This window comes from Zingiber officinale, chromosome 3A, assembly GCF_018446385.1.
Source record: "Zingiber officinale cultivar Zhangliang chromosome 3A, Zo_v1.1, whole genome shotgun sequence".
Lineage (NCBI taxonomy): Eukaryota > Viridiplantae > Streptophyta > Magnoliopsida > Zingiberales > Zingiberaceae > Zingiber > Zingiber officinale.
The window spans coordinates 100,578,023-100,594,880 of record NC_055990.1 but is presented as its reverse complement, the minus strand read 5'-3'; the positions used below and the strand labels follow the sequence as shown (position 1 = coordinate 100,594,880).

At 38.3% G+C, this 16,858-nt stretch overlaps 1 protein-coding gene across 1 annotated transcript; it reads left to right on the top strand.

Moving 5' to 3' along the window:
- The first annotated feature begins 1,468 nt into the window (after window positions 1–1,468).
- On the top strand, window positions 1,469–2,388 carry LOC122053910 (probable membrane-associated kinase regulator 4). The gene has a single exon (XM_042615819.1). The coding sequence runs from the start codon at window positions 1,482–1,484 to the stop codon at window positions 2,175–2,177; it is 696 nt and encodes a 231-aa protein (XP_042471753.1). The 5' UTR covers window positions 1,469–1,481; the 3' UTR covers window positions 2,178–2,388.
- The last annotated feature ends 14,470 nt before the right edge of the window (window positions 2,389–16,858 follow it).

Genomic DNA, 16,858 nt, shown 5'->3' with positions numbered 1-16,858 from the left:
CCCTGCTGGGTTCACCGGTTACTAAGGCTAACTAAAGGTTTAGCGGACCCGAGAGGTTCCGGGTTCGATTCCCGTTTATTCTTCTAATTATTTTTGCTACTTCCGCTACTCGAAAAATTCCGGAAAAATATCTAAAAATTTCAGAAAAATCATAGAATATTTATGAAAGTGTTTTGAGAATTTTCGGACGTTACAATCAAAATAAATCAGAAACTACAAATAAATTTTGATAGACATCCAATGTCATAAATTTTTTAAAATTCTCCAATGTAATATATTCTGAGATCGATTTAAATCTCTCATTATTTAGGGAGTCTGTCCTACTTTTTACTATCATAACATAATTTCAATAGCATGATAAATTAATTTTTTTTATATATATACACTAGATATTTAAATCTTACAATCTACTCACCTTCAAATAGACAATATAATCTCATATTTCACTCATTAGGTAACTTAAAAAATACGATGACTTCTGACGTAACCCTAATTTTAGGGCAGTTTAATTACTGTGAATATAAATCCTATTATTTTAAAAAATACATTCTGTCTTTAACCTTTGGGACACAATGACAAACAGGGTTATCAATCAAAGAGAGAGTGGTCCACTAGATTGCCCTGTGTCAGCGAATCCCACGTGCTTTCCTCACTCATGTAACATCATCCACTCTGCAGCTTGTGGCTGCTCCAAGAGCCCCCTCCTCCACAACGCCACGCCAGCAGCAACCCTGCCAGGCCAGGCCCCCCACCTTTCCATAAACATCCCTGCAGCTCAAAAAGCCTGGCCCAGACCCATGCCAAAAAAATAAACACACCACCTGCCACCACATGCCTTTAGCAGCCCATCCATATCGATACCATACAACCAATTGACCCACGGTCACTTATCAGAGTTCGAGTTCGAATCTCAAATGAAACACGGATATTTTAGGAGTCGACTTCTAAATGTATATAGGTTCCACTTTAAATTTATCCTATAGCTAACGGATTAAAAAAGGAGTTCAATTGTAAGTGAGGAGAGAGAAAGAAAGAAAAAAACTTTGTAAGAAAGTCCTGATGATTCACTAACGAAGAACATAAAAAAGTATGCGACTATAAGTACCTCAGGCTCAGATGCTCAGACGAACAACTAAGGATCAGAATTTAAATAAGGAATAATTTAGAAGTAGATAGGGAAAGGATGAAAGGATGATGATGAAGAAAGAAACAGTGATCCGCCTTGTGACACTTTGCTGGTGTCACTCACTCTCTTGGATCTGAGCTATCGTGGGAGATTCAAAAAGTTACAAAGTTGCCTTTCCAGCGCCTTTTGTAAAGCTGGTCGCTCTGCAGGTAGCACAAAGTCACAAAATTTATTCATTCTTTTAGATAAAATGCATTTATTTATTTTTTAAAAAAAAATCAGGATTTCAAAAATAGCTGAGAGGCTCCTCCTCTATAATTCTTTCTCATTTGGCCACTTTAGCACTTCTAAAGTGATGCTCATGGCCATGGCTGTGGCACTCCCTCCCTGTGATCATCTCTTGATCGACGACGACGACAAAGAGTACATAGACATGGACTTGAGCTCAACCAATGCCACCTCGCCTTGCCCCAAAGAGTTTGAATTCAAAATGTGGCACAAAGGCCCAGAGAGGGACCCCTCCATCTCCCCCGCTGATGAGCTCTTCTACAAGGGGAAACTCCTTCCCTTGCTCCTCCCCCCGCAGCTTCGCATGGTCGAAAACCTCGAAAGGCCAGCCCCGACAGCTCCGGCTACCCTAGCAAACAGAAACCGCAGCCGCAAAAAGGCCTTTTCTGAAAAATTGAAACTGAAGATGAAGGCCTCTCAATCCTACCTCAAGGCTTTGTTCACTAGAGACCCACACAAGGCAGTGGATGAGGAGGAATTGGCCTGCAGGAGGTCCTTTTCCGGGGCCACCATTGCCCGGAACTCGACCGCCAAATCTCCGTCGTCTTGCTCTTCCTCCTCCTCCTCTTCTTTCTCATGTTTCAACTCGCAGATCGTGCTGAAGAGGAGCAGCAGCGCGAGCTCGGAGATGGAGAATTCAATCCTTGGGGCCATTGCCTACAGCAAAGAGTCTCAGCAGCAGTCCAACGCAAGAATGCGCTCCATGGCCATTGCTTTTAAGCTTCCGGAGAGGCCAAGGCCTTGCAACAACACCACAAAATGAACGATGTCGACGAATTTGTGTTCTGATTGTTTAGGTTTGTAGAATTTGGTGAACTTTGAGATGGATCTTTAGGATCATGATGGATCCAAAATTCTACATGTAGTGTAATTTCTTTTCTGTAATTTAGGTGTCAGAACTTCGCTTCGCCTTATAGGTAGACTCTCTTCTCCTTATTTTGACTATCAAATAAATTACAGCACAGCTCTTATGTTATGTATGATACAGGGAGTATGATAGGACCCAGAAGTTAGTTTTGATGTCAACAAATTCAGTTGATGTAACAGTTAAAGTAAAGAAGGGATCAACTTTTAGGTCACATCGATGGTATAGGGTTTAGGGTATACTGAAATAAATCCAATACCATCATTGAGTGCTCAACTGATCGGACACACTAGGCACATGATTTAACTGGACTGAACTCTATATTTAAGTATGATAGCTAAGTGCAAAATAAACCCCCAACATAAAGTCTGATCGGGCATGTTGTCCGACCAAATACAAAATCCCCAATATAAACTTGGTCGATTCAAAGGTCAGTCGGATTTACGAGGCTCAGCTCCCCACTTCTCCAAATGCAAGACTCTCAGCTTGCATCCTTCCTGCCCCAGAGTCGGTTGGACCTCCAAGCTCAACTTTCCACTCATGGGCATGACCCTCATCTTACATTTGCCCGACCTTAACGTCGGTCGGATATCTAGGTCCTAGTTACCTACATGAGCATGACTTCTAGTCTACAGCCTGTCGGCCGAGAGCCGGTCAGCCTAGAGCCGATCGCCCGAGAACCGATCGGCCGAGAGCCGGTCGGCCGAGAGTTGGTTGGCCGAGAGCCAATCTAACTCTCTTTAGGAGACATTATTGTCAAAGAATCATAACAACCTGTTAGGTAATATATCATTACTTTAACATATGCATGCAATGGAGTCTTCCTCCACCTATAAGAAGGTTGTCGTACATACTTCACCCGACATGCTCTGACGCCAGACATTTTCTACCGCATCATTAATGTGGAGGTTATGAAACACATTATAAAAAGGGATTCTCTCTGTTGTCTAGGTACGGGCATGAATGCTATGTATTTGTATACTCGTGCATTTACACTATTGTTTTAATGTCCATCATATTTTCAATTTCGCTCGGCTACTGTTCTAAATTGAGCGTCGGAGTGTCTGCATCAGGGACCCCTTCCCTAATTCTCGTTCTAACGTTCCCATTGGCTCTGCCCGTGGTGTGCGTAAGTCCACAACTCTTAGCTCCAGGATCGCTTAGCTCCATCTTCTTCTAGCTCAGAGTTTTCTCCCAATCAACATACAAATCACCTCAACGACACCCCTAGCCACCGCGTCATCTCCCTAGCTTTTAAACTGGATCAAATTTGGCATCGTCTGTGAAAACTTCACCTGAATTTGAAACGCGGAGATGGAAGAGACTGGATGACTCACCACTGTCACCTTATGACAAGAAGACTTAGAGCTGCTAATAACGGTCTGAGTGTAAAAGATAATGTAGCAACAACAAATAACGGCCAGCGGTCCTCTGACGCACGATCCGACTATGTCAATAATGGGCCTTCACACCGAGTGAGGAACCCAAGTGGAAGCCCCGAATGGGTTCCAACTGTTGGTTGGTCCTAGGAAGATCATACCGGTTCTACTATATAAAAATTTTGTACAAGTGTCGAACCTTTCCTAAACAACCTATTGTGTTCTTTAGAAATTAAATTAGGAATCGCAAACGAAATTTAACATTATTGATTCCAAATTTAACTTATCTGTTCTTAATGGTTTATATTAGGATCGCAAACGATGCTTAACATTATTGATCCAAATCCACCTATATTATAAATTCAATTAAATATTAATTTTCAAAATTGGCTTTCAGGTTAAACATGGCGAGGCACTAGACCTTCTTGGATATGGGAGCAACTACCACTTCCTAGACAAAGCCTTTTAAAGAAATTTAATATTTAATTTCCTTATATAACTCTAGGTTTAACCAAAATAAACAATCGAATCACAAATTCAAAAAACAAAAAAAAAACACAAACTCGAATCATAAATTCGAAACTCTAGAATCATATGCCTCTTGTGTTTGGAATTCATACAAAGAAAAACTAGTATGATGCGGAAAACAATTACTAGTTATACCTTCCTTTGTAAGCAAATAACCTCTTGATATTCTACCGTATTCCTCTTCTAATCTCGGACGTTGTGTGGGCAACGATCTTCCGAGACGAGAACCACTAAGCTCCTTCTTCTCCAAGCTAGATTCGACCACCACCAATTCTCCAAGAGAAGTAGACGTCCGACCACCACTACCAAGCTGCAAGGGATGCAAGAGCAAAACCTCCTTTCTCTCCTTCTTCTCCTAGCTAGAATCGGCCACCAACAAGTGCTCCAAGGGAAGGATAATCCGTCCACTAAAGAAGAAGAGAAAAGGAAGGAATAGGGTCGACCACACACCAAAGAAAAGAGGAGGAACTATCTAATAGATGTTCTATTGTGAAGGCACCTCTACCCCCTCTTTTATATTCCTTGGTCTTGGCAAATAAAGAAATTTAATTGTTATTAAAATTTCCTTATATTCCTTGCCTTTGGTTATTAAGGAAAAATTAATTAAATTTTCCTTTTAACCAAGCTATGGCTGGCCACATCCCCATGCTCCAAATAAAGAAAGTTTTAAATACAAAATTAAAACTTCCTTATTTGTTTCCGTAAATTTTAAAATTAAAATTTCTCTAATAATTTATCCCTTTATGGTTGGTTATAAAAGAAAATTTTATAAATTAAAATCTTTCTTTTAAATATGTGGTTGATTTCCAAAAAGGAAAGTTATCTCTAAAATTAAAATATCCATTCAATTTACAAATAAGGAAAGATATCTAATCTATTTCTTAATCTTTTGTAGAAGACTATAAAAGGAAATATTTAATTTTAAAACTCTCTTTTTAAATCACAAAAAAGGAAAGTTTTATCAAAATTAAAATCTTCCTCTCAATCTACAAATAAGAAAAAATATCAAATCTTTTCTTAATCTTTTGTAGAAGGAAAGATTTAAATTTTAAACTCTCTTTTAAAACCATGGAATCCACATAAGAAAAATTTTAAAATAAAAATCCTTCTATTTTTCTTAGAGCCGGTCACACCATGCTTGGGCTCCAAGCATTGGCCGACCCCTACTTAGCTCAATCTTTGGGTCTTGGTCGGCCCTAACTTGGGCTCCAAGCTAGTTTAGTCGGCCACCAAAGAGTGGGTAAGAAGGTGGGTATAGGTGGGTATAATTCTCTATATACAAGAGGCTATGATAGGGACCGAGAGGAGGAATTGGTTTTGGTCTCCCGATGAAATTAAGCTTCTCGTGTTCACCCCAAACACCCAACTTAATTTCATCAATAACAATTCATACCACTAAAGAATTATTATTGAACTACTGTACCAATCCCAAATTATATTTTGGGCTCCTTCTTATTATGAGTGTGTTAATCTCCCTATATTTAAGATGTCGAATGCCCACTAATTAATTGAGTTACTGACAACTCATTTTAATTAATATCTTAGTCCAAGAGTAGTACCACTCAACCTTATCATCATGTCGGACTAAGCCCACCTGCAGGGTTTAACATGACAATCCTTATGAGCTCCTCTTGGGGACATTATCAACCTAGATGTCTAGGACACAGTTTCCTTCTATAATCAACAACACACACTATAAGTAATATCATTTCCCAACTTATCGGACATTTTGATTTATCGAGCTAAATCTCACCCTTTGATAAGTCAAAGAAATAAATACTAAATATATGTGCTTGTTATTATATTAGGATTAAGAGCACACACTTCCATAATAACTAAGGTCTTGTTCTTTTATTAAGTCAGTACAAAAAGAACTTACCTTAAATGGTCTACTCAATACACTCAGAGTGTACTAGTGTAATTTATTAGTCAAGATAAATTAATACCTAATTACACTACGACTATTCCAACAGTTTGCTCCTTTTCATCTTAGTCGTGAGCAACTGTTTATAATTTATAAAGAACTGATAGCATGATCTTCTGTGTGTGACACCACACACCATGTTATCTACAATATAAATTAATTGAACAACTACACTTAGCATATAAATGTAGACATTTGACCAATGTGATTCTTATTTCTAAATAAATGTTTATACAAAAAGCTAGGCTTTTAGTATACACTCTAACAATCTCCCACTTATACTAAAAGACTATGCTACCATATACCCTGCCATACATCTGATTCCCAAACCTTCAACATGTCCATCAAAAGCTCTTGCCTTAAGGGCCTTAGTGAAAGGGTCTCCAGGTTATCACCTGATGCAATTTAGGAGGCAACAACTTCTCCTCGTTATACGATGTCTCGTATTGGGTGGTACTTGCGTTCTATTGAGTTTATTTGCCTTTTGGACTTATGGTTTCTTCGAGTTTGCTACTGCACCACTATTATTAAAAAAATTGTAATAATCTTTGGGCAAATCAGAAATCATGTCTAAGTCCATCATGAAGTGTCTGAGTCATATAACTTCTATGGTTGCCTCAGAGGCTGCCACATACTCAGCTTCTATGGTGGAGTCCAGAAAAGCACCTATGCTTAACACTCCTCCATAGTTATGACTTCACTTCCTAAAGTAAACACAAAACCCCGAGGTTGACTTACTATTTTCCCTATCTGATTGGAAGTCAGAATCTGTGTAACCCACAGGGATCAAATCACCTGTCTTGTAAACTAGCATATAATCTCTAGTCCCTCTAAGGTACTTCAATATATGCTTTATCGCAGTCCAATGTCCCTGTCCAGGGTTACTTTGATATCTGCTAACCATGCCCACGGTAAAACAAATATCCAGTCTCGTTCACAACATAGCATACATTAGACTTCTGACAGCCGAAGCATAAGGAACTGCCTTCATGTCCTCTATCTCCTTTGATGTCTTTGGACACATCTCTTTAGATAAAAATATTCCATGTCCAAAAGGAAGAAAAACCTTTTATGGAGTCTTGCATGCTAAAACAAGATAGAATTGTATCGTTATATGAAGCTTGGGATAAACACAACATTCTTTTCTTGCGATCCATTTAATCCCGAGAATATGTGTGTATTCTCCCAAGTCATTTATATTGAATTGCTTGGATAACCATACTCTTACTTCCGATAACACTTTGATATTGTTTCCAACTATCAAAAATGTCATCTACGTATAGTTCAAGAAATACCACCACGTTTCCATCATACTTCTTGTATACACATGACTCATCCGGTCATTGAATAAATCTATAAGTCTGGATTACTTTATTAAACCGGGTGTTCCAAGACCTTGAAGCTTTGCTTCAGTCCATAAACAGATTAAGCTTACATACTAGATGCTCTTTGCCCTTTGCAATGAACCCCTCTGGTTGCTTCATATGGATGTTTTCTTCAAGACTTTCGTTAAGGAAAACTGTCTTGACATCCACTTGCCAAATCTCATAATCCATATGAGCAGCAATAGATAAAATAATCCGAATAGACTTTAAGCATGGCTACCGATAAAAATGTTTCCTTATAATCGATACCCTTTTTCAACAAGTCTTACTTTGAAAGTTTCCACCTTCCCGTCTGTCCTTCTTTTTCTATTGTGGACCTAATGACTTTTACATCATTTGGTGATTCTATAAGCTCCCAGACTTTATTAGAATACATATATTCTAATTCTGTATTCATTGCTCTTTGCCAAGATGCTGCATCTTTATCTTGGAGTGCTTCGTCATATGTCTGGGGATCAAGTTCATGTTTACTCGGGATCAAATCTAAAGATTCTCCCAAAAATATGAATCTCTCAGGTTGCCTCACAACCCTTCCACTATGACGAGGCACTGTCTTTAACTGTGCATCATCTGTGACACATGTTGCAGTCTCTTGTGGTACTTCATCTTGTACTGTTGGTACTAAAGTAGACGTGTCCTCTCTTATTTCTTCTAGAACAATTTCACTCATGGGCTTATGGTTCATTACATAATCTTCCTCTAAAAATCGAGCATTGGTGCTAATAATGATCTTCTGATTTTTAGGATTATAAAACAAACCACCTTTCGTTCCCTTAGGATATCCTACAAACAGACAAACTTCTGTATGTGATTCCAACTTGTCAGTATCTCCCTTCAGCACATGTGCTGGACTACCCCATATCCGAATATGATTCAGATTAGGCTTACGCTAATTCCACAACTCCATGGGAATAGAAGGAACTGTTTTAGAAGGTACCATATTCAGAATGTATACTGTTGTTTCTATAGCATATCCCCAAAATGAATTTGGTAATTCTGAATAACTCATCATCGATCTAACCATTTCCATAAGAGTCCTATTCCTTCATTTTGCCACACCATTCTGTTGGGGTGTACCAGGTGCAGTAAGTTGGGATTGAATCCCGACTTTTGATAAGTGACTCCTAAACTCTCCCAAGAGGTACTCGCCACTACGATCTCACCGTAGTGTCTTGATACTTTTACCTTGACGTTACTCTACATCATCCTAGTACTCTTTGAACTTATTAAATCACTTAGACTTACGGCACATCAAGTAAATGTACCTGTATCTTGAATAGTTGTCTATAAAATAGACGAAGTATTCGAAACCACCTCTTTCCTGGATAGTCATAGATCCACACAAATCAGAATGAACCAATTCTAACACATCTTTGACTCTATACCCCTTAGACTTAAAAAGCTTCTTGGTTATTTCTCCTTCCAAGTAAGACTCGCAGGTTGGAAAGGTTTCCACTACCAATGAACCCAAAAGTTCATCGACTATTATCCTTTAAATCCTACTCAAGTTAATATAACCTAGCCTTAGATGCCAAAGATATGATTGGTTCATTTCCGAAGGTTGCTTTCTCTTATTAGAATTAGAATATATGTTATTAATTTTCATTTGTTGCATCGTGGGAGTTATTGGATTTTATAAATTACCAACCAACGTACCAAAACAGATAACTTCCCTCTTTTCCTTGATAACAACTTTGTTATCAAAAGAGACAGAATATCAAGTTCTTTGAATAGTTTAGAAACTGAATTCAAGTTCTTTCTAAACTTGGTATGTAAAGACAATTTCTCAAAATCCATGTTTTATTCCTATCAGAGGATAAACATCTCCCACTACAACAGCTGCTATTTTTGCAGCAGTGCCTATGTAGACAGTATTTTCCCTTTCACATAGTTGTCAGGTTTCCTGGAACCCCTGCAATGAATTACAGACATGATCAGTGGCTCCCATATCTACTCACTAGGTACCGATAGATAACACCACTAAACATGTTTCAACAACTAATGAATTAAATATATTTTTATTGTTCTCATTTCTGAGAGGATAGTCCACCTTAGAGTCCAAGTTTTGTTTCTAATCATAATTGGGACTACTAAGTCTATTCTATAGTATAACAGCTAGGGGATTGACAAATATTTGAAATCTTAAGAATCACAAAAATATTTGGTCAAGACCAACACCTTAAAATCCCCGTGAATTTTGTATGCCACGTTAGTGTGGATGTATACAAATTCAACCTTTAATAGGAGATTTTATCCATTAATTTTATTGTCTTGTCAACCTATCTTTATGACAAATAAAATTAATAGTTGGTCTTACTTTGATCAAATATTTGGTCAAGACTTTGAATTTAAAATAACATTGATTCCTCAAACAATATTATTTAAATTCACCAACACCTCAAACACCGGGAATTATGCATGCCACGTTAGTGTGGACGTATACAAATTCAAACATTCGTAAGAGGAGGGTCTTACCCATTAATTATCTTGTCAACCTGAAATTACCTCAAACACCATGAATTTTGTATGTCATGTTAGTATGGACGTATACAAATTCAATTGTTTGTAAGAGGAGGTATTACCCATTTTATTTTGTCAACCTAACTTTATGACAAATAAAATTACCTCAAACACCGTGAATTTTGTATGCCACGTTAGTGTGGACGTATACAAATTCAAATATTTGTAAGAAGGGGGTTTTACCTATCTTTATGACAAATTAATAGTTGGTATTCCTTTGGTCACGCAAAACAATAGCAGTGACTCCATTGGGGAGGATACTATTGAATGCGTCTAAGTGTAACCATTACTTGATACTTAGTCTATTAAATAGGATTGTGCCCCTTCAGTTGGAGAAGATCACACGCTCCTAAATAATTTCCGATAACCATCCATAAAGGAAGTTTAATCTAGTGATCCGCAACAAACTCATCCGTTGTGGAGGGAGGCACTCAGAGCCAACATGCAAGCTTGTTACATCACTTACAAACCAGTAATGGAGACCGTGAGATTTATTTACTAATCCCTCTCCCACTTAGTTTTTTAAGGTGAGGAATTTTAACTATGCAAGCAAACATCACATGCACACACACATCACAGTAAATAAAGCAATAAATATGGAAATTAATTTTCCAACTATTATGACTTCTTCCATCACTATCCTCCGTGTGCTGCCAGCCCTAGGGTTCATGCTGTCAGGTCCATCGAGCTTCCTTTTTTGTTACGCTTATGGTCCTCCGATAGTACCACGCCTTACAAGGATACGATCCGCGACAAAAATAGAATTTTACATATATCAATCCTATATTCCACAAAGGAATGTACATGTAATCTAGATCGAAACAAAAATATAAAATCCTAATAACTAATACAGTTCCTGCTGTATTTAATATTACAATCATGCACACATAATAAAATGCCCTTGACATGTCCAAGGGTCCAATCACACACAATATCTGTAAGCTATAATAGTTGGAGCCTGCAACCACAGAGTTAGCACATCCTACTATTATCCTGCCTAAATTATGTATGACATGTGCATAATTAATTTTGAAAACCAAACACACAGAGACAAACCCTAGCTCTAATACCAATTGTTGGTTGGTCTTAGGAAGATCGTACCGGTTCCACTGTATAAAAATTTTGTACAAGTGTCGAACCTTTCCTAAACAACCTATTATGTTCTTTAGAAATTAAATTAGGAATCGTAAACGGACCTTAACATTATTGGTTCCAAATTTAACTTATCTGTTCTTAATGGTTTAGATTAGGATCGCAAATGATGTTTAACATTATTGATCTAAATCCACCTATGTTATAAATTCAATTAAATATTAATTTTCAAAATTAGCTTCTAGGTTAAACATGGCGAGCACTAGACCTTCTTGGATATGGGAGAAACCACCACTTCCTAGACAAAGCCTTTTAAAGAAATTTAATATTTAATTTCCTTATATAACTCTAGGTTTAACCAAAAGGAACAATCGAATCACAAATTTGAAAAACAAAAAAAAACACAAACTCGAATCACAAATTCGAAACTCAAGAATCATATGCCTCTTGTGTTTGGAATTCATACAAAGAAAAACTAGTATGATGCGGAAAACAATTACTAGTTATACCATCCTTTGTAAGCAAATAACCTCTTGATCTTCTACCGTATTCCTCTTCTAATCTCGGACGTTGTGTGGGAAACGATCTTTCGAGATGAGAATCACCAAGCTCCTTCTTCTCCAAGCTAGATTCGGCCACCACCAATTCTCCAAGAGAAGTAGAGGTCCGGCCACCACCACCAAGTTCCAAGGGATACAAGAGCAAAGACTCCTTTCTCACCTTCTTCTCCTAGCTAGAACCGGCCACCAACAAGTGCTCCAAGGGAAGGATAATCCGACCACTAAAGAAGAAGAGAAAAGGAAGGAATAGGGTCGGCCACACACCAAAGAAAAGAGGAGGAACTATATAATAGATGTTCTATTATGAAGGCACCTCTACCCCCTCTTTTATATTCACTGGTCTTGGCAAATAAGGAAATTTAATTGTTATTAAAATTCTCTTATATTCCTTGCCTTTGGTTATTAAGGAAAAAATAATTAAATTTTCCTTTTAACCAAGCTATAGCCGTATGCTCCAAATAAAGAAAGTTTTAAACACAAAATTAAAACTTCCTTATTTGTTTCCGGAAATTTTAAAATTAAAATTTCTCTAATAATTTATCCCTTCATGGTTGGTTATAAAAGAAAATTTTATAAATTAAAATCTTTCTTTTAAACATGTGGTTGATTTCCAAAAAGGAAAGTTATCTCTAAAATTAAAATCTCCTTTCAATTTACAAATAAGGAAAGATATCTAATCTTTCTCTTAATCTTTTGTAGAAGACTATAAAATGAAATATTTAATTTTAAAGCTCTCTTTTTAAATCACAAAAAAGGAAAGTTTTATCAAAATTAAAAATTTCCTCTCAATTTACAAATAAGGAAAGATATCAAATCTTTTCTTAATCTTTTGTAGAATGAAAAATTTAAATTTTAAACTCTCTTTTAAAACCATGGAATCCATATAAGAAAAATTTTAAAATAAAAATCCTTCTATTTTTCTTAGGGTTGGCCACACCATGCTTGGGCTCCAAGCATTGGCCGACCCCTACTTGGCTCAATCTTTGTGTCTTGGCCGGCCCTAGCTTGGGCTCCAAGCTAGCTTGGTCGGCCACCAAAGAGTGGGTAAGAAGGTGGGTATAGGTGGCTATAATTCTCTATATACAAGAGACTACGATAGGGACCGAGAGGAGGAATTGGTTTTGGTCTCCCGATGAAATTAAGCTTCCCGTGTTCGCCCCGAACACCCAACTTAATTTCATCAATAACAATTCATACCACTAAAGAATTATTATTGAACTACCGCACCAACCCAAATTATATTTTGGACTCCTTCTTATTATGAGTGTGTTAATCTCGCTGTGTTTAAGATGTCGAATGCCCACTAATTAATTGAGTTACTGACAACTCATTTTAATTAATATCTTAGTCCAAGAGTAGTACCACTCAACCTTATCGTCATGTCGGACTAAGTCCACCTGCAGGGTTTAACATGACAATCCTTATGAGCTCCTCTTGGGGACATTATCAACCTAGATGTCTAGGACACAATTTCCTTCTATAATCAACAACACACACTATAAGTAATATCATTTCCCAACTTATCGGGTATTTTGATTTATCAAGCTAAATCTCACCCTTTGATAAGTCAAAGAAATAAATACTAAATATATGTGTTTGTTATTATATTAGGATTAAGAGCACACACTTCCATAATAACTAAGGTCTTGTTCTTTTATTAAGTCAGTACAAAAAGAACTTACCTTAAATGGTCCTACTCAATACACTCAGAGTGTACTAGTGTAATTTATTAGTCAAGATAAACTAATACCTAATTACACTACGACTATTCCAATAGTTTATTCTTTCCATCTTAGTCATGAGCAACTGTTTATAATTTATAAAGAACTGATAACATGATCTTCTGTGTGTGACACCACACACCATGTTATCTATAATATAAATTAAATGAACAACTACACTTAGCATATAAATGTAGACATTTGACCAATGTGATTCTTATTTCTAAATAAATATTTATACAAAAAGCTAGGCTTTTAGTATACACTCTAACACCAACATGTTCCTCCTCTTCTGATAGGCTTTGTGTAAGTACCCATATAGCTGATCAGCTTGTCGCATGTGTCATCCTCCCCGGTTAATAGCTTAAGATTATCCGCTCAATCCATCCAGATAGATAAATCTAAAATTTAAATTTTATATTTTAAATTTAAAATATATCTCTATCTTTAACATAGCATAAAGTCCAAGTTATTCGGGTCATACACCGTGCCTCCTCAGTTCTCTGAGGCATTCGAGTCATACATCATGCCTCCTCAGCTTTCCACGGCTTCGGGTCATACATCGTACCTACTAAGTTCTCCAAGGTATTCGGGTCATACACCATATCTCCTCAACTCTCTAAAGCATTCAGGTCATGCACCGTGCCTCCTCAACTCTCCAAGGAATTTGGATCATACACCGTACCTCCAATTTCCAAGGCATTCAGGTCCTAGACTGTGCCTCCAAACTCTCGTGCCGACTGACCGAGTTATAAGCGATTCTGCCCTTGTGCCTATTCTAGACTCTCATGTCGATCGATCGAGTTATAAGTGAGCTGCCCATGTTCTAAGACATTCAAGTAATACACTGTGCCTCTAAGCTCCAAGGCACTCAGGTCATACACCGTGTCTCCACTCTTTAAGGCATTCGGGTCATACACCATGCCTCCAATCTCTAAGGTATTCGAGTCAAACATCATGCCTCTAGCTCTCATGTCGATCAACCAAGTTATAAGTGACTATACCCTCACGTCTTTATTCCAGACTCTCATGACATCTAGCCGAGTTATAAGCGAGTCTGTCCTTACGCTTGTTGTCACACCTCGAGAGTAAGGTTGTCCGACGAAAATCGGACAACACCTCCCCTGTAGCAGTGACAAATGAACCAGTATACATAGCTGACAGATATACATATATGCAAAACACAGCCAACACAGCTGGAATAGACCATAACCACACAGATAATAAGCAGCCCACTCAGCTAGTAAATCAAACATAGCAGAAAAGCAAATAGCCAATACCAAATAACAAAACCACTCATCACGGGCCGACCCGGCTTGACTCTTCGACACAACAAACCAGATACAAGTTAACACAAAGTCCACAATGGATTATTACAATACCAAGTTCACAAGTTCAAATCACAATAAAACGATAAACCAAAAACCAGAAATCCATCCTCGGAAGCGACGTGGGACCGGCAGTCAGGATCCTCCTCCAAGTGTACTGGCATCACTATCAGCTACCTGGCGAAATAACCAGTTTACAGATGGTGAGTGCTAAAGACTCAACGGGTAATAGATAGATAGTGCATGAGTAAAATAGTGAGCCAGGAATACAACAGGATACAGTCTCAGAAAGATAAATAGTAGATACTACTGTGTACACAAAGCATGTAAATCCATACCTGATACCATATCCTAGGCTATTAGTATAAAGTCAGAAGTAACACAAAACTACTACAATACTGCTCATAACTACCCAGATCACATGTAAGGTATACTGTCAAAGTAAGCAATGTCCAAGCATATATAACAGGTATGTGATAACAGAACTGCGTAAGTAAACAACCAACAATATAAGCAAACAACAACGATATAAACAAGTAGAGTAACAACAGCGTATGCATGAATGGTCACCCCACCCACCTCTCTGTACCACGACCCCTGTATGGTCGAGAGGCCGGATCGATGACTACTGTACCACTCCAGCCGTCACCACTCTCGAGTGACCGAGTGGACAGTTTGCATAGTAGCTATCAAACTACGTCGCAATAGGGTCCCTGCTGCTCACAACTCCATCTGCCACTACCCACGAGTGACCGAGTAAGTGAATGACAGGACAAGCGGCACACTCCTGCTACCACTACCCATAAGTGGTTGAGTGTGCGGCTCTGGCCAACGACCCTCTCAACTACAAGGGTGACATGGTCGCCGACATGCATGCTATGACATAATGTGGATAATGCAACAGTCATCATACATATACAACAGAAATTATGTATGCTACATGAAGCCGTATACTCAATACAAAACATAAATAAACAAAAGTCAAACAGGTAAACATAGTGTCTAGTATCTACTAATTATCAAAGATAACAACATGAGACTGTATTGATATGAATTCGAGCATCTCGAAGATTGAGTGGACAAAGTTTCAAGCACAAGAAATGAATACGAGTGGAGTTAAGATAGATACTACATATCTGAAACTAACTCATGCACTAAGATCAATAACTAAAGAAGCAAGTCAAGAAATACCCGCCTCTAAATGTAGTCAGAATCTAATGTCCACTTCATCTCAACTCCCGCCTCGATCAAAGTCCTGCGTCAACGTATCAATTTTAACCACATACATATGAAATCGAATCACTAAGCCAATATACAAGACAGGTAGTTAATCCAAACTCATTAATTACCCTCTACTAATCCCCATAACTTATCCACACCAACCAACCAAACCCCCTACATTATACTACCACAATTAGGGCTAGTAAATCATGAATTTATTCCCTAAACACAACTATCACTGTTACATATTCATCTTCATCGTATCCAACACCCACAACTTTATCCTACCACAAAGCTTACCTCTGACGACCCTCTGCCCGAAGGTGAAATCATCGGCACAGGTCCTCTGGTGATACCTGCTGCCAAGATCCACAACAGAGCTCCTACAGAGCCTACAAATCATTGCCATCACACAAATCAACACACAATTCGAATTGTATCCAACACCTATCACCACAGATCTATCGTTTAGAGCTGTAGATTCCTTACCTACTAATCTCCGGATGAAGAACAACTGTTGGGAATTGTGGTCGAGCCCCTCACAGTGAGCCACTGCCAAAACCAAACCACAATCAGTCCAACCTCTCATCCTAGCCACAAATCACAGATTCCATAGCTACAAAAACCCTAATCAAACAATCCTCACCTCAAACACCTTGATGCCGGAAACCTCCACAATCGGCAAGGAGCAACCCAATAAGATCGGCTCGACCCTAATCTCAGGGATACTAGACATTTGCCTAGAGTACAAGTCCTCGCCACTATCAAGCTCTGGAACAGGCGATACCACCCTCGGTGTCACCGGAGCTCAGATCTGCTCCTCCCGACCGAAGATTTCTCGCGTGAAGCAACAATCCAAGGAGAAGGGCCTTCGGTGACGCTCTAGAGAAGGGGTAGAGGGCTAGGAGGCTTGGGCGATCG

Coding starts and splice junctions, on each gene's coding strand:
- LOC122053910 (XM_042615819.1), top strand. CDS start 1,482: ATGCTCATGGCCATGGCTGTGGCACTCCCTCCCTGTGATCATCTCTTG.